The sequence below is a fragment of the Oncorhynchus kisutch genome, linkage group LG3, assembly GCF_002021735.2.
Source record: "Oncorhynchus kisutch isolate 150728-3 linkage group LG3, Okis_V2, whole genome shotgun sequence".
NCBI lineage: Eukaryota > Metazoa > Chordata > Actinopteri > Salmoniformes > Salmonidae > Oncorhynchus > Oncorhynchus kisutch.
This window is the reverse complement of record NC_034176.2, coordinates 9634048-9658636: the sequence shown is the minus strand read 5'-3', so window position 1 is coordinate 9658636 and position 24589 is coordinate 9634048. Positions and strand designations below refer to the sequence as shown.

Here is a 24589-nt window from a genome sequence, read left to right as displayed (position 1 = left end):
TTATGACTCACGTTGAACTCTATAGTCAGTTAAGCCACTAATTTAACCTTCTACCAACCTGTGGGAGGCTGATGCCGGCCGGCTGGCTGGCGACAAGGGTGAACCATATTGGCTGACCTGCAGGGGGTGCACTAATGTAGCAGTGTTTTCCCATGCTCGTCCTCAAACCTCATTGTGACCTATATTTACCTTGTTTATACCGTGTACAGCATTGTTTTGTATATGTTATGTGGGAATTGTGCTGTTATGTGTTTATTTAATATCTTAACATCTTATCGCCTTGCAACAACTGAAGGTCCCTTGGGGAAAACAGTCATTCTATTGTATCCCTGAATAGGCTGCTCTTGTATTTCTCTCACCTAACAATAGTTCGATACATAAGTAGCTACAATAACAGCAGCATGAATCCCTGTTGTATTTCCACCACACTAGGAATGAATCAACTGTGGGCTGGCTACTACAGTCCTCCCTCTGAAGCTACACATCATGTTGATGAGATTACAATAATGGGATGTTTCAGTAGATCGGGCCAATGAGCAATCAGTAGCCCTGCTGCATCGAGCCAATGAGCAATCAATAGCCTGCTGCTTAGAGCCAATGAGCAATCAGTAGCCCTGCTGCAATGATTTAGTGGGACAGAATCTGCATTCCAAACTGATGATAGTAAAGTTGTGTACTACACACACTGAACTGATGAAACTATTGGCTACTGTTCTAACAGATGGCTACTGTTCTTCCTGCTACCACTGACACTTTCCCTCCATACTGAAGTTAGAGAAGTGTGGAGAAAAAAAGAAAGCCAGACAGAATAATGAAAAGGCCACGAAGACAGGCAGAGGAAAGAGATAGTTAAACAAGTCATAAGAGGACATGGGGGATGCTTACACGTCCATTTAGTCTATCTAAAGTCAAAGGCACATTTCAAGTGGTCTTGGTAGAACTCCCCTTTTAAAATCGGGGAACATGTGTCTGGTTCTTGACAAGGTGTTCTACAGTACAAACATTTGTACACAAGGCCTTGAGTGTAGGAATGAAAAAAAATTCTTCACCATAACCCTTCATCTACATTCCTAACTATGAGTCTAAAACCTGTAAAACATGTCATTTAAAAAATACATTAAAAAATAATAATTGACACAGTAATGGAAAAGTGACTTCCATTATGTTCTGTGTAAATTTGACCTGCAGCTCTAGAGTTCCTCTGTGGAGATGGGAGAACTTCCAGAAGGACAACCATCTCTGCAACACTCCACCAATCAGGCCTTTATGGTAGAGTGGCCAGACGGAAGCCACTCCTCAGTAAAAGCCACATGAAAGCCCACTTGGAGTTTGCCAAAAGGCACCTAAAGGACTCTCAGATCATGAGAAACAAGATTTTCTGGTCTGATGAAACTTGGTCCTGAATGCCAAGCGTCAAGTCTGGAAGAAACATGATACCACTCTTATGGTTAAGCAAGATGGCGGCAGCATTACGCTTTCACAGTGTTTTTCAGCAGCAGGAACTGGGAGACTCGTCAGGATCGAAGGTAAAGGTGAACGGCACAAAGTACAGAGAGATCCTTGATGAAAACCTGCTCTAGAGCGCTCGGGACCTTAGACTGGAGAGAAGGTTAATCTCCCAACAGGACAATGACCCTAAGCACACAGCCAAGACAACGCAGGAGTAGCTTCGGGACAATTCTCTGAATGTCGTTGAGTGGCCCAGCCAGAGCCCGACTTGGTCTCTGGAAGTTTACATACACTTAGGTTGGAGTCATTAAAACTTGTTTTTCAACCACTCTACAAATTTCTTGTTATCAAACTAGTTTTAGCAAGTCAGTCAGGACATCTACTTTGTGCATGACATAAGTAATTTTCCCAGCAATTGTTTAGAGACAGATTATTTAACTTACAACTCACTGTATCACAATTCCAGTGGGTCGGAGGTTTACATACACTAAGTTGACTGTGCCTTTAAACAGCTTGGAAAATTCCAGAAAATTATGTCATGCCTTTAGAAGCTTCTGATAGGTTAATTGAGTCAATTGGAGGTGTATCTGTGGATGTATTTCAAGGCCTACCTTCAAACTCAGTACCTCTTCGCTTGACATCATGGGAAAATCAAAATAAATCAGCCAATACCTCAGAAAAAAATTGTACACCCCCACAAGTCTGGTTCATCATTGGGAGCCATTTCCAAACACCTGAAGGTACCACGTTCATCTGTCCAAACAATAGTAAGTAAGTATAAACACCATGGGACCATGCAGCCATCACATCGCCCAGGAAGGAGACGCGTTCCGTCTCCTAGAGATGAACGTACTTTAGTGCAAAAAGTGCAAATCAATCCCAGAACAGCAGCAGGACCTTGAGAAGATGCTGGAGGAAACAGGTACAAAAGTATCTATATCCACAGTAAAACGAGTCCTATATCGACATAACCTGAAAGGCCGCTCAGCAAGGAAGAAGCCACTGCTCCAAAACCGCCAAAAGCCAGACTAGGGTTTGCAACTGCACATGGGGACAAAGATTGTACTTTTGGAGAAATGCCCTCTGGTCTGATGAAACAAAAATAGAACTGTTTGGCCATAATGACCATCGTTATGTTAGGAGGAAAAAGGGGGTGGCTTGCAAGCTGAAGAACACCATCCCAACCGTGAAACACGGGGTGGCAGCATCATGTTGTGGGGGTGCTTAGCTGCAGGAGGGGCTGGTGCCACTTCACAAAATAGATGGCATCATGAGGAGGGTAAATTATGTGGATATATTGAAGCGAAATCTCAAGACATTAGTTAAAGCTTGGTCGCAAATGGGTCTTCCAAATGGACAATGATCCCAAGCATACTTCCAAAGTTGTGGCAAAATGGCTTAAGGACGACAAAGTCACGGTATTGGAGTGGCCATCACAAAGCCCTGACCTCAATCCCGTAGAAAATGTGTGGGCAGAACTGAAAAAGCATGTGCGAGCAAGGAGACCTACAAACCTGACTCAGTTACACCAGCTCTGCCAGGAGGAATGGGACAAAATTCACCCAACTTATTGTGGGAAGCTTGTGGAAGGCTACACGAAAAGTTTGACCCAAGTTAAACAATTTAAAGGCAATGCTACCAACTACTAATTGAGTGCATGTAAACTTCTGACCCACTGGGAATGTGATGAAAGAAATAAAAGCTGAAATAAATCATTCTTCCTACTATTACTCTGACATTTCACATTCTTAACGTAAAGTGGTGATCCTAACTGACCTAAGACAGGGAATATTTACTAGGTTTAAACGTCAGGAATTGTGAAATACCGAGTTTAAATGTATTTGGCTAAGGCGTATGTAAACTTCCGACTTCAACTGTAAATGTTTATATACACACACACACACACACACACACACACACACACACACACACACACACACACACAGAGAAATTTCTTTGCCATTATGGGGTAGTTTGTGTAGATGAGGGAGAATCCTTTTTCATATAGAAAAAGGCTGTAACGTAACAAAATGTAGAACATTGAAAGGGTCTGAATACTTTCCGTATAGATGGAAAATCTAGACTATTAAAATAAAGTGGGACCGTATATTTTCCCTGTGATGTTCAGAGACCGAGGTACATTGGATCGGAAGTTTGACAACAAAAAAAAAGGAAACGAAATTCACAAATATCATAAAATGTCAATTTGATTCATTTAAGACTTTGGTAAAGTAATCAAACATTTCTCTCGAAATGTTGAACAGTTGGATCGATCAACTCGTGGGATGAAAAAGACGACATTTTCAGCTACTAGAAAATACATTTTGGGAGGTTAAAATCATATATCTATATTAATATACTTCCAGGTCAACAGGTCAAATTGACCAGGAACATAAAGGGTGTAGGCCCAATCAAACAGAAGCGAAGGGTTAAAAGCTGACTAAGTCAATGGGGTTTCATTTCATTGATCTAAATAAATATACGCTTCATATATCTGCTGATGATAGTAAACCCAGACTAAAGACAACTGAAATGTGTTACAAATTATTACCAAGGGAGAAATAATTGAATATCAGCAAATACGACTTAACTCATCGAGTTAACTAAAATACTAAATGAAAACCAAGTAGGTTTTGTAGTATGGATAAAAGCAGTGCATTATGGACATACATTACCCTGAACGGGTACTTACTCTTACTTAACATTACAGAGACCAACCTAAGCCTGTTCACATCATAAACTCTACATAGAACCAGACACAACACAAGGTACCTTACATCTATGAAGGCAGTCTCTTCTATAAGCACCATTTAGAGAACTTGGTCAGCATTTTCAGGTTCATTCTGTTAGATTGAACTCCCTGATAGGACAACGTCTGGTTTTTGTAGAATATAGACGTTTTAGAGGATGTGCCCTCACTGCAACCTGTGTGTTTTGTGTGTGGGTGTGTGTTTTGTGTGTGTGGATGTGCGCAGATGCATGCGTGCTTTGAGAGTCTGTGTGCATTCGTGTGTTTCATGAGCGTGTGTGTGTGTTTTTTGAGACTGCATGTGTGTATATGTACTTGCATGGTGGAAGTGTGTGTGTGCATGTGTGTGTGTGAGCTCAATCATTGTGTGCCCTGGCAGAAGGAGGGTTGAGTGTTTTTTAAGCTGTGAGTCCAACTGTGTGTCAAACAAGTGGGAGACAGCTCCGTATCCCTGCCTGGTTGACCGACTGCTCTGTGATGGATTCATTAGTACAGACCGTAGCAAAACATTGAATTAGTTATTGAACAAATTCAGGTCGGCCCCTCCATGTTTCTGCCCATTTGGTTCCTAAATGAATACACCCCCATCTATCTGCCGGCCAGGCACACTGGGCGATGCCTTACACACCACTAAACAAACCCTAACTCTAATTAACATGGACCAAGAGCAGGCTGCTCGCTCACATTTCCCTTAAAGCTACTGTTACTGTAATCCACTACAATGATGTTACTGTAATCCACTACAATGACTACAATAAATAAAAATAGAACGACAAACCCAAGCAAGAATATACATCTAATTGGTAAACTGCTTGCAGCCAACAACCCTTGCTATTAAGATTAACCTTTGTCATAGCGACCGATAGAATTTCCAGATTTTTCTCGAAATTCATCTGTTACTGTAATCCACAAAAATTATCATTCCAAGCCACCAAAACAAATAGCCTACTTCCATTAAAAACAAGAGGATATATTCATGAATCTAGATGTTATAACAATATAATATTGCCATGTGTTAATCATTATTCGAGTGAATATAAATTAAACAAGACAGAATTTTGTAAATCAAAATGATAACTCTGAACCAGAAGAGTATTCGGCTGCGTCATTGACCATTTTTAAAATCCAAGTCCATTGAAATCTAGAGAAAAGGCCAACTTTGATACCACCAAAACGAGAAGGGAACTGAATACCATGTTGTCGTTGTTGAAAGCATGCAACGCAAATGAAGCTGCGTATTCTCTATAGACTTCAAAGCATTTCCACACCTGGACAACTGTGCCATACATGTGCTCCTTAATATGTAAAATATCACCCAACATATTTCAATCCAGTATATAGTGTGACCAGTCTGAAAGTGTCAGGTCCCTTACCATGGATCGTTCCCCAGTCTGAGCCACCCTGGGGACTACCCCTAACCCTGGGACTGAGGAGAGCTGTGTAGGGGAGAGAGACAGACAGAGAGAGCGAGATAGAGTGTACAGAGCGGTGTGTTAGACCACTCAGTAGTACTCACCGTAGGTCTGGTAGCGCAGAGACAATAGTCCAAGCAAGATTAGATGGCTCCAGTGTGCTCCTTCCCACAGCACCAGCATGGTGTCTCGACTGCTAGCCGGGCTACAGATGAGGGGGGAACTCCCTCAGGCTCCGGCCTCCACACAATGTCTCAACTCCCTGGTTCTCGCTCTCCCCCCTGTGTGTGTGTGTGTGTGTGCTCAGACTGGGGAATGCGCGCGTCTCCTCTCTGTCCACGGTATGAGAAACTCCACTCTGCACAACACACACAGCAGCCTCAATTACTGTTCCTGCTCCACACTGACTGGCCAGCTGTGAGAGAGAGAGAGAGAGAGAGAGTGCATGAGAGAGAGAGCAAGAGAGAGAGAGAGAGAGCGGAGTTACATTTCTCTCTCTCACAGTGCAGTATGTGTGTAGTAGTAGTGGGGCTGGCAAGGACAGGGCCAGCCCTCTCCCCGGACTCCTTGTGGATAAGACAACAAAACGACAGCTGATCGCTCCTGGCCTGGCTGGAACCCCCACCACTAGCCCTGCTCCTCTGCCTGCTCCTCTCACACCTCTCTGAGCTTCTGTTGCCCATGGAGAAGAAGGTCAGGGGTTGGGGAGAGGAACAAGGGAGAGGAGGGGGAAGCTAGAGGGGTAAGCTAGTAAGGGCAAGAGAGGGGTGAGGACATTCTCGTCCTCTCAAAAAACAAGCAGAGGACCTGCCAGTCTCTGGCACCCACAGTTAAAGTAGTGAACCAAATGAACAGGAGGAGATCTCAGTGGAAAAACAAAAGGGATCCTCTGTCTCTGTGGTTGACAACAGTTTGGCTCGACATTGATAAATAGACTAGGCATTATTTTCCCCCTCCAAATTATGCTGTGTTTCATCAATATGTGCATATAATTTATCAAAACAAAACATACTACTTCAGTTTACAAACTAAATTATTGAATTCAAGACAATTGACACAAATATTGTAGATAACAGTATGCATAAACCGTTGATTCAATCATTAACACATAACCATTTAGAGAGATTGACTATAAATGAAGGCATCTGTATCTGTTCCTACCAGTGGATCTACTACCAGTGTTACTACTACCAGTGTTACTACCAGTGTTACTACTACCAGTGTAACTACCAGTGTAACTACCAGTGTAACTACCAGTGTAACTACCAGTGTTGTTACTACCAGTGTTGTTACTACCAGTGTAACTACCAGTGTTACTATTAGTGTTACTACCAGTGTAACTACCAGTGTAACTACCAGTGTAACTACTACCAGTGTTACTACTACCAGTGTTACTACTACCAGTGTAACTACTACCAGTGTAACTACTACCAGTGTTACTACCAGTGTAACTACTACCAGTGTAACTACTACCAGTGTAACTACTACCAGTGTAACTACTACCAGTGTAACTACTACCAGTGTACCTACTACCAGTGTACCTACTACCAGTGTAACTACTACCAGTGTAACTACTACCAGTGTACCTACTACCAGTGTACCTACTACCAGTGTACCTACTACCAGTGTAACTACTACCAGTGTAACTACTACCAGTGTTACTACCAGTGTTACTACTACCAGTGTAACTACTACCAGTGTAACTACTACCAGTGTAGCTACTACCAGTGTAACTACTACCAGTGTAGCTACTACCAGTGTAGCTACTACCAGTGTAGCTACTACCAGTGTAGCTACTACCAGTGTAAGTACTACCAGTGTTGCTACTACCAGTGTAGCTACTACCAGTGTTGCTACTACCAGTGTAACTACTACCAGTGTAACTACTACCAGTGTAACTACTACCAGTATAACTACTACCAGTGTTGCTACTACCAGTGTAACTACTACCAGTGTAACTACTACCAGTGTAACTACTACCAGTGTAACTACCAGTGTAGCTACTACCAGTGTAGCTACTACCAGTGTAGCTACTACCAGTGTAGCTACTACCAGTGTAACTACTACCAGTGTAACTACCAGTGTAACTACTACCAGTGTAACTACTACCAGTGTTGTTACTACCAGTGTAACTACCAGTGTAACTACTACCAGTGTAACTACCAGTGTAACTACTACCAGTGTTGTTACTACCAGTGTAGCTACTACCAGTGTAGCTACTACCAGTGTAGCTACTACCAGTGTAAGTACTACCAGTGTTGCTACTACCAGTGTAGCTACTACCAGTGTTGCTACTACCAGTGTAACTACTACCAGTGTAACTACTACCAGTGTAACTACTACCAGTATAACTACTACCAGTGTTGCTACTACCAGTGTAACTACTACCAGTGTAACTACTACCAGTGTAACTACTACCAGTGTAACTACCAGTGTAGCTACTACCAGTGTAGCTACTACCAGTGTAGCTACTACCAGTGTAGCTACTACCAGTGTAGCTACTACCAGTGTAACTACTACCAGTGTAACTACCAGTGTAACTACTACCAGTGTAACTACTACCAGTGTTGTTACTACCAGTGTAACTACCAGTGTAACTACTACCAGTGTAACTACCAGTGTAACTACTACCAGTGTTGTTACTACCAGTGTAGCTACTACCAGTGTAGCTACTACCAGTGTAACTACTACCAGTGTAACTACCAGTGTAACTACTACCAGTGTTGTTACTACCAGTGTAACTACCAGTGTAACTACTACCAGTGTTGTTACTACCAGTGTAACTACCAGTGTAACTACTACCAGTGTAACTACTACCAGTGTAACTACTACCAGTGTAACTACTACCAGTGTTGTTACTACCAGTGTAACTACCAGTGTAACTACCAGTGTAACTACTACCAGTGTAGCTACTACCAGTGTAACTACTACCAGTGTAACTACTACCAGTGTAACTACTACCAGTGTAACTACTACCAGTGTAACTACTACCAGTGTAACTACTACCAGTGTTGTTACTACCAGTGTAACTACCAGTGTTACTACCAGTGTTACTACCAGTGTTACTACCAGTGTTACTACCTGTGTAACTACTACCAGTGTTGTTACTACCAGTGTAACTACCAGTGTAGCTACTACCAGTGTAACTACTACCAGTGTAACTACTACCAGTGTAACTACCAGTGTAACTACCAGTGTAACTACTACCAGTGTTGTTACTACCAGTGTAACTACCAGTGTAACTACCAGTGTTACTACCAGTGTTGTTACTACCAGTGTTACTACCAGTGTTGTTACTACCAGTGTTACTACCAGTGTTGTTACTACCAGTGTTACTACCAGTGTTACTACCAGTGTGTTGACAGGAAGACTCTAACCTTAAACCATTACTGGGAAAAATGTCCAAACGGATCCTAGATCATCTCCAGCAGCACAGGATTGCTCCCTGGTTGAAACAGGTTTCACATGAATAAACATTCAGAGTAGTTAGAACTGAGATGACATCATCTCTGCCAAAAGCATTTCCATTAATAAAGAGATGGAGTGAGACAGTAACAGGCCATTTCCTTTTCCCTGTAAGGCCTTTACCACACAGCTACAAATGACCTCGCCCCCTCTGACACACACTCACGCACGCCCTGACTGTGTGCATGTGTGTGTGCCAGCATACTAGCACCCCTGTGCTGTGTGTGTGCCAGCATACTAGCGCCCCTGTGCTGTGTGTGTGCCAGCATACTAGCGCCCCTGTGCTGTGTGTGTGCCAGCATACTAGCGCCCCTGTGCTGTGTGTGTGCCAGCACACTAGCGCCCCTGTGTTGTGTGTGTGCCAGCATACTAGCGCCCCTGTGTTGTGTGTGTGCAGACGTGCAAATGTATACACATGCATGCCTGTGGATCTGAGGGAGTATTCTGTGAAGGCTGTTACTGCGTCAACTGTTACTTTAGACCTCACCGTCTCCGACGAGAGCCAAGTGAGGGAAGGAAGCCAAGAGAGGCACAAAGCACACCAACAGGCACCCAAACTGCCCCTCAGTACAAAACAACAAAAGCAATTCACAAAAGAGGAGGACAACACAGACACCCAGATGTCTAGTGAACTCTCGTTTCTCCTCTATCCCAGTCTAGATTTGTTCTTCCGGTCATTACACGACCAGACTTCTGTTCTTTTCACTCGTTGGTCATTAGCAGCTAACAATGGGTACCCTCTTTCTAAATTACTCTACAAATAAACAGTCCCGCCCTCCCCTCTTCTCCGTACCCCTCTACCCTACTTTGGGTCCCCTAAACTCACTCCCCAAGAAACCTTGTTCTCTCCACTCAACCGAAGTGTAACTTCCAGCATGTCCAGCCTCCGAAAAGATTCTACAAACTGAGATTTCTTCCTTTTCACCAGTAAGCAGAACAACATGTTTTTGTGTTAGTTCGTGTGTAAACTTCAAGCTGTGTGTATGGCTGTGTGTGTGTGTGGGTGCCTGCGGCTGTGTGGGTGCCTGCGTGTGTGTGGGTGCCTGCGTGTGTGCCTGCGGCTGTGTGGGTGCCTGCAGCTGTGTGGGTGCCTGCGTGTGTGCCTGCGGCTGTGTGGGTGCCTGCGTGGTGGTCTCACTTTGGCAGTGTGGCTGTCAGGGGTGATCTGTGGTCTCACTTTGGCAGTGTGGCTGTCAGCGGTGATTTGTGGTCTCACTTTGGCAGTGTGGCTGTCAGCGGTGATTTGTGGTCTCACTTTGGCAGTGTGGCTGTCAGGGGTGATCTGTGGTCTCACTTTGGCAGTGTGGCTGTCAGGGGTGATCTGTGGTCTCACTTTGGCAGTGTGGCTGTCAGGGGTGATCTGTGGTCTCACTTTGGCAGTGTGGCTGTCAGCGGTGATCTGTGGTCTCACTTTGGCAGTGTGGCTGTCAGGGGTGATCTGTGGTCTCACTTTGGCAGTGTGGCTGTCAGGGGTGATCTGTGGTCTCACTTTGGCAGTGTGGCTGTCAGCGGTGATCTGTGGTCTCACTTTGGCAGTGTGGCTGTCAGGGGTGATCTGTGGTCTCACTTTGGCAGTGTGGCTGTCAGCGGTGATCTGTGGTCTCACTTTGGCAGTGTGGCTGTCAGCGGTGATTTGCTCGAGGCGCAGGATTATTTGCGAGGAGGAGGACCTCTTTTCCAAAACACTGGGACACTATGTACCCGCCCCACCCTCACACACTGTCCCTCTGAAGTGCGGGGGCATCCATCAAGGGCCCAGCATGAGGGCAGGCGGTTTGAAAGGGCCCAGCAGAGGGGTTGGGGAGGAGAGGAGGAGGGGATGAGGAGTGGAAGGGCTGGAGGAGGGGGAGGGGGGGACTTTTGTCTCTGCTAGCTTAATAAACTCCAACTCTACTCTCTAGACTCATCTGCTTTCCAATGGCTCCTGGACTGGCTGGCTGGCGGCGCTGATGGATTTTCCCCTCTTGAGAAAGCTGGCACTAGTTTCTCCCATTAATATGCTAATGCTATTTAACCCACATTAAAAGGGTTCTGTGTTGAGTTCTGCGCTCCACCACGGGCTGCTAGTGGAATTTAAAAGACCGTCATTGTGTGGCGTTACATAACTATCTGTGCTGTTCTGTTTGAAATTCAAAGTTGTTCAAATTGGTTATGGATCAGCCAAAGCATTTAATACTGATGTTGGGCTAAACCTTTCCCCTGATCACAACACAGACCTGGTCTTATTACTACACATATCTGATCACAACACTGATCTGATTTTATTACTACACATATCTGATCACAACACTGATCTGATTTTATTACTACAGATATCTGATCACAACACTGACCTGGTCTTATTACTACACATATCTGATCACAACACAGACCTGGTCTTATTACTACACATATCTGATCACAACACAGACCTGATCTTATTACTACACATATCTGATCACATCACTGATCTGATCTTTCCACCTATCACATCACTGATCTGATCTTTCCACCTATCACAACACTGATCTGTGTCGTGATATGGGGAAATATCAGGTACGATCAGCAGCGAAAGAGAACACAAGAAGCAAAAATGGAGTGGAAGGTATCCGAGAGAGAGAGAGAACACAAAACTATATACAAGCTCCATCTTTCCCTCTCCCTTTCTGATCTGTCCTCTCCACCTTAATTGCATTCCATCAGTTCAGAGCTGGCCGCGGCGGACATCGCAGGTTTGATATGAAGGAAACACTTTCTTGGGAGTTAATCCCTATGGGGCCCTGGTCAAAAGAAGTGAACTATATGGGGAATAGGGTGATATTTCTGGATGCAACCTAAAGCAGACGCCCCAGAGGAGTAATAGGAGGAGGGCTGCCTAATAACTCAAACATCTCCCTTTCTTTGAAAAAGGCAAAACAAACAAACGGTTGGATAGGGTTAGGGAGGGCATTCCACAGAGGAACCCATGCTGCAGACCACACACAGAAATCAGGGAGGCAAACTGGTGAGGACCCAAAAAGGTGACGTTTTTTTTCACGGAAACAAACAAAAAATCTGTGTGAAGTACAAGAAGAAATGTCTATTTTCTGAATATAACATATGGCACAGCAACAAAAAAAAGTGTTGTTTTTCCAGGTTTTGTAAAAATCTGTTTATTCAATCTCAAAATCACACGTAAAAAAAAAAAAACGTTTGCTAATTTATTAAACATAGAAAATGTGAAATATGACATTTCCATGAGTATTCCGACCCTTTACTCAGTACTCTGTTGAAGCACCTTTGGAAGCGATTACAGCCTTGAGTCTTCTTGGGTATGACACTACAAGCTTGGCACACCTGTATTTGGGGAGTTGCTCCGATTCTTCTCTGCAGATCCTCTCAAATTTTGTGTTAGGTTGGATGGGGTGCGTCTCTGCACAGCTATTTTCAGGTCTCTCCAGAGATATTAGATCGAGTTCAAGTCCGGGCTCTGGCTGGGCCACTATACTACATTTGTCCCAGAGCCAATCCTGCGTTGTCTTGGCTGTGTGCTTTAGGTCGTTGTTCTGATGGAAGATGAATCTTCGCCCCCAGACTGAGGTCCTGAGCACTCTGGAGCCGGTTTTCATCAAGGATTTCTATTTACTATGCTCCGTTCATCTTTCCCTCGATCCTGACTAGTCTCCCAGTCCCTGCCACTGAAAAACATCAACACATGCTGCCACCACCATGCTTCACTGTAGGGATGGTGCCAGGTTTCCTCCAGAAGTGTTGCATCCTGGTTTCATCAGCTCAGAGAATGTTGTTTCTCGTGGTCTGAATCATTTAGGTGCCTTTTGGCAAACTCCAAGCGGGCTGTCATGTGCCTTCTAAAGGGGGGTGGCTTCCGTCTGGCCACTCTACCATAAAGGCCTGATTGGTGGACTGCTGCAGAGAAGGTTGTCCCATCTCAACAAAGGAACCCCGCCAGAGTAACCATTGGGTTCTTGGTCACCTCTCTGACCAAGGCCTTTCTCCCCGATTGCTCAATTTCGTTGGATGGCCATTTATAGGAAGAGTCTTGATGGTTCCAAACTTCTTCCATTTAAGAATGATGGAGGCCACTGTGTTCTTGGAGACCTTCAATGCTGCAGAAATGTTTTGCTACTCTTCCCCAGATCTGTGCCTCGACAGAATCCTGTCTCGGAGCTCTACGGTCAATTCCTTCCACCTCATAGCTTGGTTTTTGCTCTGACATGCACTGTCAACTCTGGGACCTTATATAGACAGGTGTGTACCTTTCCAAATCATGTCCAATCAATTGAATTTACCACAGGTGGCCTCAATTTTCAGTCTCACAGCAAAGGCCCTGAATACTTAACCCTTGTGTAGTCCTAACATTCTGTATAGTCCCCTTCCTTGTCTCCTTCCTTGTCCTAACAATGACCCGCCTTCACTAAACCCCTAAAATAAATCAGCTTAATTGAATTTTAAACCCCAAATCTATTTTTATGAAGTAACAACCGGTCAGGTTTATTATCATTGCTGAAGGTACTGCATAGTTGTAAACATTTGTAACAAGAGATAGCACTTGTATAGCCTAAGAAAGTAGGAGAAATGTGCAGAAAGTAGTTTTAAATGCATTTTATTGAAGGGAAACCATAACAGCCTTGGCAACATAGTGGTATATTCTTATATACTGTACAATGAGGAATTCAACAACAAAATAATAGTCTTCTCATTTTTGCTAACCATTGCCCCCACCCACAAGGTGTATAAATAACAATAAATAAGAATAAAGATACAAGACATAAATGTGAAGAATATAAATCAAATCAGCTCTAATTAGCACATGTAGCACAGTATGCAAGTGTGTGTGCATACTGCAGATGTATTTCTCACATGTGCAGCACATAGTATTGTTTTACAGTCCATTGGGGGACAGAATTGGCATCTCCTCCTCTTGCCTGCCCCAGCCTCAGGTAGATCAGGCCAAGATTCAGCCCCCTGAACAGTTTTCACAAGGGCTGCAGAGGCTGCTGTGCGGGGGAGGCGCTCCCTTCTTTGAATGTGTGGGGTTACAAGTGCCTTTTCCAGCTGCTCCAGGAACACCCTCCTCTTGTTCCGCTTATCAGGCATCCAGGTAGGGTTGATCTTGTTCCATATCACAAAGGCGTTGTATGAGGACACATAAATTACGTTATGGAAGGTGACCAGGGGCCAGCGGGCTGTCATCCTCCTGCAGCTGTACGTTCCAATCACCTTGTCCAGGTTGTCCACACCTCCTTTGTTGTGGTTGTAGTCCAGGATGATGGCTGGCTTCCTGTCCTCACGATCACTGATCTCAGCTGTTTTGTGCAGTGTGCTCAGGAGGACCACATTCTTGTTCCTCTTTGGGAGGTAAGAAACTACAGCGGTGGTGGGGGTGAAGGCAAACTTTGATGAGAAGGCCTCTCTCCTCCTTGTTGTGAGGAGTGCAGGGGGAGCTCAGGCTCGTTCTTTCTAACTGTGCCAACCATGGTGATCTTCTTCTTCAGGAGCTGCTGGCTGAGTTCATAAGAGGTGAAGAAATTGTCACACATGACATTGTGCCTCCTCAGTCTGTCACATCAAGCCCAACCCGAATCCCCTGGTTCTTCTCCGGGCCTCCACTGATCGGCTTCCCAGTGTAGATTTGCATCTTCCAAGCGTAGCTGGATTGTGCCACCCATATCGTGATGCCATACTTTGCTGGCAAGCTGGGCATATACTGCTGGAAAGGTCAGCGACCTTTTGACAAAACAGATTACTATCAGTAATTAGTATCAGTGTCACAGAAATCAATGATTTTACAGCAATACACAATACAATTAACAGTAAAAATCACTTCCATTACAGATATGAAAATAAAAACGTAACTCTGAATGGAACCAGTTGCTCCTCCACTGTTACTTCAGGCCCAGGGTTATAGAGGTACGCAGACGCTCCACCCACTTCTCCCAGACCTCTCTTATGGCTCCACCCACTTCTCTTAATGCTCCACCCACTTCTCCCAGACCTCTCTTAATGCTCCACCCACTTCTCCCAGAACTCTTATGGCTCCACCCACTTCTCCCAGATCTCTCTTATGGCTCCACCCACTTCTCCCAGACCTCTCTTATGGCCGCCAGATTGTCTTTCACAAGTCTTGCAGGTCTTGAGAAAGTGTGAAAGACTTGCAGTGGCACGGAGAATCACCCTTCCACTCTCTGCATCCCAGAGACTACATGTAGCCTCACCTCGGGACCTATACACACCCGCAAAGATTATCAGCCCTATGTAGGCACGCAGGTCAATCTCATCCATCCTTTTCCAGTCGTCTCCATATTTACAGAAACCCTGCAAATGTGTCATCTCCAGGATGATTTTTTCAATGGCTTGGTGTGATGAACATGTAGAATGTTGAGGCGATGTCCTGGGCATGGGCAACTGCATGTCTTGTGGGCCTTGAGGTCATCCTTATGACATGTTGACTGCATGTCTTGTGGGCCCTGGGGTCATCCTTATGACATGTTGACTGCATGTCTTGTGGGCCCTGGGGTCATCCTTATGACATGTTGACTGCATGTCTCGTGGGCCCTGGGGTCATCCTTATGACATGATGACTGCATGTCTTGTGGCCCTGGGGTCATCCTTATGACATGTTGACTGCATGTCTTGTGGGCCCTGGGGTCATCCTTATGACATGTTGACTGCATGTCTTGTGGGCCCTGGGGTCATCCTTATGGCATGTTGACTGCATGTCTCGTGGGCCCTGGGGCCATCCTTATGACATGATGACTGCATGTCTTGTGGCCCTGGGGTCATCCTTATGACATGTTGACTGCATGTCTTGTGGGCCCTGGGGTCATCCTTATGACATGTTGACTGCATGTCTTGTGGGCCCTGGGGTCATCCTTATGGCATGTTGACTGCATGTCTCGTGGGCCCTGGGGTCATCCTTATGACATGATGACTGCATGTCTTGTGGCCCTGGGGTCATCCTTATGACATGTTGACTGCATGTCTTGTGGGCCCTGGGGTCATCCTTATGACATGTTGACTGCATGTCTTGTGGGCCCTGGGGTCATCCTTATGACATGTTGACTGCATGTCTTGTGGGCCCTGGGGTCATCCTTATGACATGTTGACTGCATGTCTTGTGGACCCTGGGGTCATCCTTATGACATGTTGACTGCATGTCTTGTGGGCCCTGGGGTCATCCTTATGACATGTTGACTGCATGTCTTGTGGGCCCTGGGGTCATCCTTATGACATGTTGACTACATGTCTTGTGGGCCCTGGGGTTCATCCTTATGACATGTTGTGCTGCCATCCTGCCCTGGTTGTCATATGGTGACAAGGACCATGTTATTTTGCTGTTCTTTGACAGTTTGGGGGATTTTCTTCTTCATCTGAAGAATATGCATCGTGCTTCTTCCTCATCCTCTTCTTCAGATACCACCTCCTCTTCTAAATCATTGTTCTCTTGTATTAGTGTTCTCTGTGAACTGGAGTCATGTCTGGGCTCGTAGAGGGGAGATGCTGCATATACACAAGCACGTTTTAGTTTTGTCTGAGTTCAATCAGTAGCACACAATCTCAATTTCTCAGTGTGTGTGTGTGTGTGTGTGTCTTTGTGGTTTTTGTGATGTGTAAATGATTTTATAACTGCCGGGTCAAAAATGACCCTAAGACAATCTTTGTACCCTGGAGGTGTACAGCTTTCATGGAAATATGAACAAATGCGACGTTTCACTTTTTCTAATTTTGGGGTCACTCTAGGAAAAGTCATCAAGTTTCAAGTTGAAAAAATATAATTTAGGGGTTTCTCTCTTCTGTTAAACATAGTGGCAGATCATATTTGACCCTTAAGACAACACAAGGGTAAATAATGTATTTCTTTTTATTTTGTAGAAGAAAAAAAAAGAAACTGTTTTCACGTTGTCATTATGGGGTATTGTGTGTAGATTGAGGAACATTTGCGCTTATAGCCTACTACCATGTGTGCATTGCTGTGGTTATAATGTGAAGAAATAGCCTAATAGTTTATCAACATTTTAAGCTAAAAGAAGTAGATAGTAGATTGACATAGGGTACTGCTTTTGTTGTTTGTTAGGCCTACTCATTTTGTTGGCTGATGAAAAGTAAATGTGCACAGTTCTTCCAATATCTTCAATATGCACCTCGGACTTGGATAAGGACGCGCGCAGTTACGTCCCCCGATGTGTCTGTCTTCACTTGTAGCCTGTGAGAACGACCCGATCACGTGATGGAGAGCCATGTGAGTGAAAGTTGCGTTTTGGTTTGCGCAGCACACTGAGGGAGATGTACAAAGCGCAGCACTCCGGGCCACAAACAGGAATGGATTCTTTAAGGGTGCATTAAGGCCACAAACAGAGATGTATTTTTTAGGGTGCATTAAGGCCACAAACAGGAATGGATTTTTTAGGGTGCATTAAGGCCACAAACAGGAATGGATTTTTTAGGGTGCATTAAGGCCACAAACAGGAATGGATTTTTTAGGGTGCATTAAGGCCACAAACAGGAATGGATTTTTTAGGGTGCATTAAGGCCACAAACAGGAATGGATTTTTTAGGGTGCATTAAGGCCACAAACAGGGATGGATTATTTTAGGGTGCATTAAGGCCACAAACAGGGATGGATTATTTTAGGGTGCATTAAGGCCACAAACAGGGATGGATTTTTTAGGGAGCATTAAGGCCACAAACAGGGATGGATTTTTTAGGGTGCATTAAGGCCACAAACAGGAATGGATTTTTTAGGGTGCATTAAGGCCACAAACAGGGATGGATTTTTTAGGGTGCATTAAGGCCACAAACAGGGATGGATTTTTTAGGGTGCATTAAGGCCACAAACAGGGATGGATTTTTTAGGGTGCATTAAGGCCACAAACAGGGATGGATTTTTTAGGGTGCATTAAGGCCACAAACAGGGATGCTGCGTAAACTTCGAGGCATTATCAAGTGCTTGTCAAATTGTGAATGAGAGACTGATGAAGTGTGTACAGCCTGCGCAAACAAAACAAAGCAGAGCTCGTGCCTTTTTTCAAATCATCATTACAGTCTCATCATGCTGCCTAACAATGTATTAAAAATCTAAAACATATAGCCCAATGTTTGTAGAACAACTAAAGTTACAGAAATGACTCTAAATGAAGCATATAAGAGTACCTATTTCTTTGTCAACCACTCAATACAGAATAGCCCCATGTGTGCACTCCCTCAAATCATTTGGGGAAAATATTTATATTTTATCCAGCTTTGTTCAATTGTATTCGTGATACTATAAAACAATGCCATGGAATTCTAAGCAAATCTCATCTGCTAAATGAACTAGTTTAGCCCAGAGCCATATGGCACAGTCAGATCAGGACCTAACATAAGGACAACTCAGAGTATGCTATTCTGTTCTTCTGAAATAGACAACATTTTCTTCATATCATGCTTCTTTAGACCTGTCTAAAATAAATCATGGATTTATTGTGAAGGTGTAGGCTATATTACATGGATTTATTAGACTTTTTAAAATGACTTGTAGGCTTTGTTTGGAAGCCAGGAGATTAATTAATGGTCACTTACCGTGAGACAGACAGTTATTGGCTTGACAATCACCGACCGACTACATTTTGTGACTGCCACAGCCCTAGTCCTTCCTAACTCATTGTCGGAGAGGAAGGAAACCGCTCAGTGATTTCACCATGGGATTTCACCAAACATTTAGAGTTTAATGGCTGTGATAGGAGAAAACTGAGGATGGATCAACAACATTGTAGTTACAACACAATACTGAGAGTACTACACAGAGTGAAAAGGAAGCCTGTACAGAATAAAAATATTCCAAAACATGCATCATGTTTGCAATAAGGCACTAAAGTAAAACTGAAATTAACTCTATGTGCCGAAAATAAAACATTATTTTCAAGCTTGGTGGTGGCTGCATCATGTTATGGGTATGCTTGTCATCAGCAAGGACTAGGGAGTTTTTTTAGGTTAAAAAGTAACGGAATTGAGCTACGCACAGGCAACATCCTAGAGGAAAAACTCGGTTCGGTCTGCTTTCCACCAGACACTGGGAGACAAATTCACCTTTCAGCAGGACAATAACCTAAAACATATGTATTTGAGAGAGCTGGAGAGAAAAGAGTGAGTGAATGATAGAGAGGGGGGAGAAAATAGTGAGTTTGATTGTGTGGAAAGAGGAAGTGTGAGGGAGAATGACTAAACGAGAGAAAGGAGGAGAGAGGGAGATTGTGACAGAGGAGAGAGGGAGATTGTGGCAGAGGAGAGGAGAGAGGGAGATTGTGACAGAGGAGAGGAGAGAGGGAGATTGTGACAGAGGAGAGGAGAGAGGAAGATTGTGACAGAGGAGAGGAGAGAGGAAGATTGTGGCAGAGGAGAGGAGAGAGGAAGATTGTGGCAGAGGAGAGGAGAGAGGGGGATTGTGACAGAGGAGGAGAGAGGGAGATTGTGACAGAGGAGGAGAGGGAGATTGTGGCAGAGGAGAGGAGAGAGGGGGATTGTGGCAGAGGAGAGGAGAGAGGGAGATTGTGACAGAGGAGAGGAGAGAGGAAGATTGTGACAGAGGAGAGGAGAGAGGAAGATTGTGGCAGAGGAGAGGAGAGAGGAAGATTGTGGCAGAGGAGAGGAGAGAGGGGGATTGTGACAGAGGAGGAGAGAGGGAGATTGTGACAGAGGAGGAGAGGAGAGAGGGAGATTGTGGCAGAGGAGAGGAGAGAGGGGGATTGTGGCAGAGGAGAGGAGAGAGGGAGATTGTGGCAGAGGAGAGAGGGAGATTGTGACAGAGGAGAGGAGAGGAGAGAGGGAGATTGTGGCTTGGTGGAGAGGAGGAGAGAGGGAGATTGTGGCGTGGTGGAGAGAAGGAGATTGTGGCGTGGTGGAGAGAAGGAGATTGTGGCGTGGTGGAGAGGAGGAGAGAGGGAGATTGTGACAGAGGAGAGGAGAGAGAGGGAGATTGTGGCGTGGTGGAGAGGAGGAGAGAGGGAGATTGTGACGTGGTGGAGAGAAGGAGAGAGGTAAAGGAGGGTGCCAGTAAGCAGTAGGGGACTAATTAAGGGTTGTGTTGACGGCCAAGCAGAGCACAGCATTGACCTACAAACCCTCACTAACCCCCACACCTGCCTGAACACATTAGGCTGGAAAGGCCTAGACCCAGACCTGAACTCAGATCTCAACTTGGACCCAGACCCGGTTAGAAGATCAGGAGGAAGAGGTGGTTAAAATTAGAAACAGTTCTAAGAGACAACATATACAGTGGCGTCTGAAATTATTGACACACCCAAAATTGGGGGAAAACTACAATTTTATATAATCATACAATTGCTCAGTGAAAGATATTTTGTTTAAACAAGTACTGTTTTTTCTGGACACCTCTAAAGATTCTTCTAAATAAAAGTAGTAAAAAGTTGAGTATTTGGTCTCATATTCATATCACCAATGTCTACATCAAGCTGGTGACGTTTTTGCTGTTTGTTTTGGTTGTATTTCAGATGATTTTGTGCCCAATAGAAATGACATGGTAAATAACATATGGTGTCACTTTGGAGTCACTTTTGTTGTAAATAAGAATAGAATATGTTTCTAAACACTTCTATATGAATGTGGATGCCGCCATGATTATGGATAATCCTGAAAGAATCGTGAATAATCATGAGTGAGAAAGTTAGAGGGCCAAAGATCACGAGCCCAAGACATGATAACCTTCCCTGTTAATGTCTTGGGGGTATGATCTTTGACCCTCTATAACTTGATGTAGTTATTGTGGAATATTGTAACAAATACTAAAAACTTGACTACTTTATTTATAAGAATCTTTTTGACCACTATCTTTTTGACCACTATCTTTTTGACCACTATCTTTTTGACCACTATCTTTTTGACCACTATCTTTTTGACCACTATCTTTTTGACCACTATCTTTTTGACCACTATCTTTTTGACCACTATCTTTTTGACCACTATCTTTTTGACCACTATCTTTTTGACCACTATCTTTTTGACCACTATCTTTTTGACCACTATCTTTTTGACCACTATCTTTTTGACCACTATCTTTTTGACCACTATCTTTTTGACCACTATCTTTTTGACCACTATCTTTTTGAGAAAAAAAAAGTATTACTTATTCGCTGAGCAATTGTGTTAGTATAAAATATATATATTTGATCAATATATACAATATAGCTCAGTATTGGTATTATTATTCACTCCAGTGTCACCACTTCCTCCTGCTGCACAAATAAAGTCAACGCACGCTGCATCCTTCTACCACACGTCCCAACCTCACATTGGTTCTCCTCCTCCCGAGGCCTGCCCCAGGGAGTTTACCCCAGGGAGTTTACCCCAGGGAGTTTACCCCAGGGAGTTTACCCCAGGGAGTTTACCCCAGCCCCCAGCCAGTCTAGGGCAAGCAGCCCCCTGTTTCTGTCCCTGACTGAGGGCAGCCATCCACAGCGGCCCACATCACGGGCTTTGACAGTAACGAGGGGCGAGGGCGGGTGGGGGGGGGGGTTGAGAGAGCAGAGTGGGGGTGTCGGACGGGCAGTGGAGGGGCGTCAGGGTTCACCACGGGTGAGTGGCGCAGCGGGGCACAGCGTCAGGAGTTGATACATTCACGCTGCATAAAGAAAGAGATTAGAGACTGCAGCGCTAACAAGAACCATCACAACAGAGTGGCGCCACCTGTCTCCCCATTCCAATTAGGAGCCCCCGAAACAAGGTGCCAATTACACAGAAAGGGGGAATAATGAAATTAGAACGAAAGAGGGGCAGGGAGGGGAGGAGGAAGCAGAGAGGGAAAATATGTGCAGAGAGAGAGATAGAGCGAGAGCCCACTGGGCACACATTGGTTGAATCAATGTGGAATAGACATCTGTGCCCAGTGGGAAGGAGAATGTGTGCAAGAGAGAGAGAGAGATATGGCGAGAGGGGAAATAGAGAGGAGGGAGAAAGAGGCTGAAAATGAAGAAGAAACAAGCTCACAGGTCACCATTTGGCCATAGAGCCAACATGAGGTCACCGGTCACCATTTGGCCATAGAGCCAAAATGATGTCACAGGTCACCATTTAGAGAACCAATCAAATGGTGACCAGCTCCTTTGAGGCCACAGCTCTAGTGAATAGAGGAAGAGATGTGGAGGGTTCATGGGAGACGCCATTACAGGATGATGGGGGTAGGATGGACCAACACCATTTACTGTGTCGGGGTCAGAGGTCACCTACTGATGAGAACTAAGATACTCAGAAAGGGAGGGAGTACGACTCAACCCAAGAGATTGGCATTTGCTATGTTCAATTTAAAATGATATTACCTTACAAGCCACTCTCGATCCTGTTCATTATTTTATTATTAAAACCCCATTGTTGTGTTTCTTGCACTAAAACGTACTCTTGGATGTCGATTAAGGCCCCCGCACCTCTCTGATTCAGGGTTAAATGTGGAAGACACATTTCAGTTGAATCCCCCTTTCCTTTCCCTTTGTCTTTTCTTACTAACACTAATTTGGCTTATAGCTTCTTTAGGTTGACTGGCACTAACAGACATGTAGTTGACTTATAATACATTAAAGTATTCAATTATTCACATTAAATTGTTCCACATTTTCTTACAGCTTTATTCTAAAATTGATGGCATTTTTTTTCTTCCCCCTGACCAAATGTACAAATACCCCATAATGACATGTAGTTGACTTACCTACCTTAGCTGAATGCACCGACTAAGTCTGTCTGGATACTAGCATCTGCTAAATGACCGACATGTAGTTGACTTACCTACCTTAGCTGAATGCACCGACTAAGTCTCTCTGGATACTAGCATCTGCTAAATGACAGACATGTAGTTGACTTACCTACCTTAGCTGAATGCACCGACTAAGTCTCTCTGGATACTAGCATCTGCTAAATGACCGACATGTAGTTGACTTACCTACCTTAGCTGAATGCACCGACTAAGTCTCTCTGGATACTAGCATCTGCTAAATGACCGACATGTAGTTGACTTACCTACCTTAGCTGAATGCACCGACTAAGTCTCTCTGGATACTAGCATCTGCTAAATGACCGACATGCAGATGTGATATAGTCTAGAGGATTTTATTTTGTTTTCAAGGGTTTATTTGTGAGTTAGTGTATATTGATTGGCTTGTGTTTCTGATTTACCTTGGAGTTCAGCGCTGTTCAGCACTGTGAATCCACGTTTCCTGCTGCCTGCCTGCCTGACACACACAAGATCTTTTGTCCAGCACCTGATAACAAGCAGTCATTCATATGTTCCCTACGCACCCCTGACCCTTAACCCTGGGAGCTAAATAAGGAACAGGGGTTTTGGGACTGATCACGCACTGGGGATGACACAGTGGTGTTGAAAGGGACATACACACAACCAGAATTGCTTTGTATGCTAACCATATGGGGAACTAATGACAAAGACATTGGTAGGAAAAGGTAGGAAATAATCATTGTAAACAACAGACAGTTTGTAGCGTAACCTGAACACAATGTAGTTGAAGCAATGAAACATAGTAACATAAAGTCATCATAACACTACGAGCTTGACTCCATTACCTCAGATACGAAGCGATGAAACATAGTAACATAAAGTCATCATAACACTACGAGCTTGACTCCATTACCTCAGATACGAAGCGATGAAACATAGTAACGTACAGTCATCATAACACAATGAGCTTGACTCCATTACCTCAGATACATACAAAGACATGTTCATTTGTAAGTTCATTGCTTCCAACAGTTTCTTATAAATGTACGCACTGTATGGAAAATAACTTCCAGTCTGTATGTAGCTATGAGAGAGAGAGAACAGAGAACAGAGAGAACAGAGACAAGAGAGCGGAGAGAGGGAGAGAGAGAGAGAGAGAGAGCGGAGAGAGGGCTGAGAGAGAGAGCTGAGAGAGAGGGAGAGAGAGAGCTGAGAGAGAGCTGGAGAGAGAGAGCTGAGAGAGAGAGAGCTGAGAGAGAGAGAGCTGAGAGAGAGAGAGAGCTGAGAGAGAGAGCTGAGAGAGAGAGCTGAGAGAGAGAGAGAGAGCTGAGGAGAGAGAGAGCTGAGAGAGAGCTGAGAGAGAGACAAGAGAGCTGAGAGAGAGCTGAGAGAGAGCTGAGAAAGAGAGAGAGCTGAGAGAGAGCTGAGAGAGAGAGCTGAGAGAGAGAGAGAGCTGAGAGAGAGAGAGCTGAGAGAGAGAGAGAGCTGAGAGAGAGAGCTGAGAGAGAGAGAGCTGAGAGAGAGCTGAGAGCTGAGAGAGAGAGCTGAGAGAGAGAGAGAGCTGAGAGAGAGAGAGCTGAGAGAGAGAGCTGAGAGAGAGAGAGAGAGAGCTGAGAGAGAGAGAGAGCTGAGAGAGAGAGAGAGAGAGAGAGAGAGCTGAGAGAGAGCTGAGAGAGAGACAAGAGAGCTGAGAGAGAGCTGAGAGAGAGCTGAGAAAGAGAGAGAGAGAGAGAGCTGAGAGAGAGAGAGAGGAGAGAGAGAGAGAGAGAGCTGAGAGAGAGAGAGAAAGAGAGCTGAGAGAGAGAGAGGAGAGAGAGAGAG

General features: G+C 44.5%; 1 protein-coding gene across 2 annotated transcripts in view; it reads right to left on the bottom strand.

Annotated features, from left to right (window-relative positions):
- The window catches only part of bmpr1ba (bone morphogenetic protein receptor, type IBa), a 154414-nt gene that overhangs the window by 43067 nt on the left and 86758 nt on the right, over positions 1-24589 (bottom strand). For both annotated transcript variants that reach the window (XM_031817168.1, XM_031817167.1), the window contains one exon: positions 5715-6025. In XM_031817168.1, coding sequence (XP_031673028.1) covers positions 5715-5793 — 79 coding nt within the window. In that variant the 5' untranslated portion in view covers positions 5794-6025. The remainder of the gene's footprint in view (positions 1-5714; positions 6026-24589) is intronic.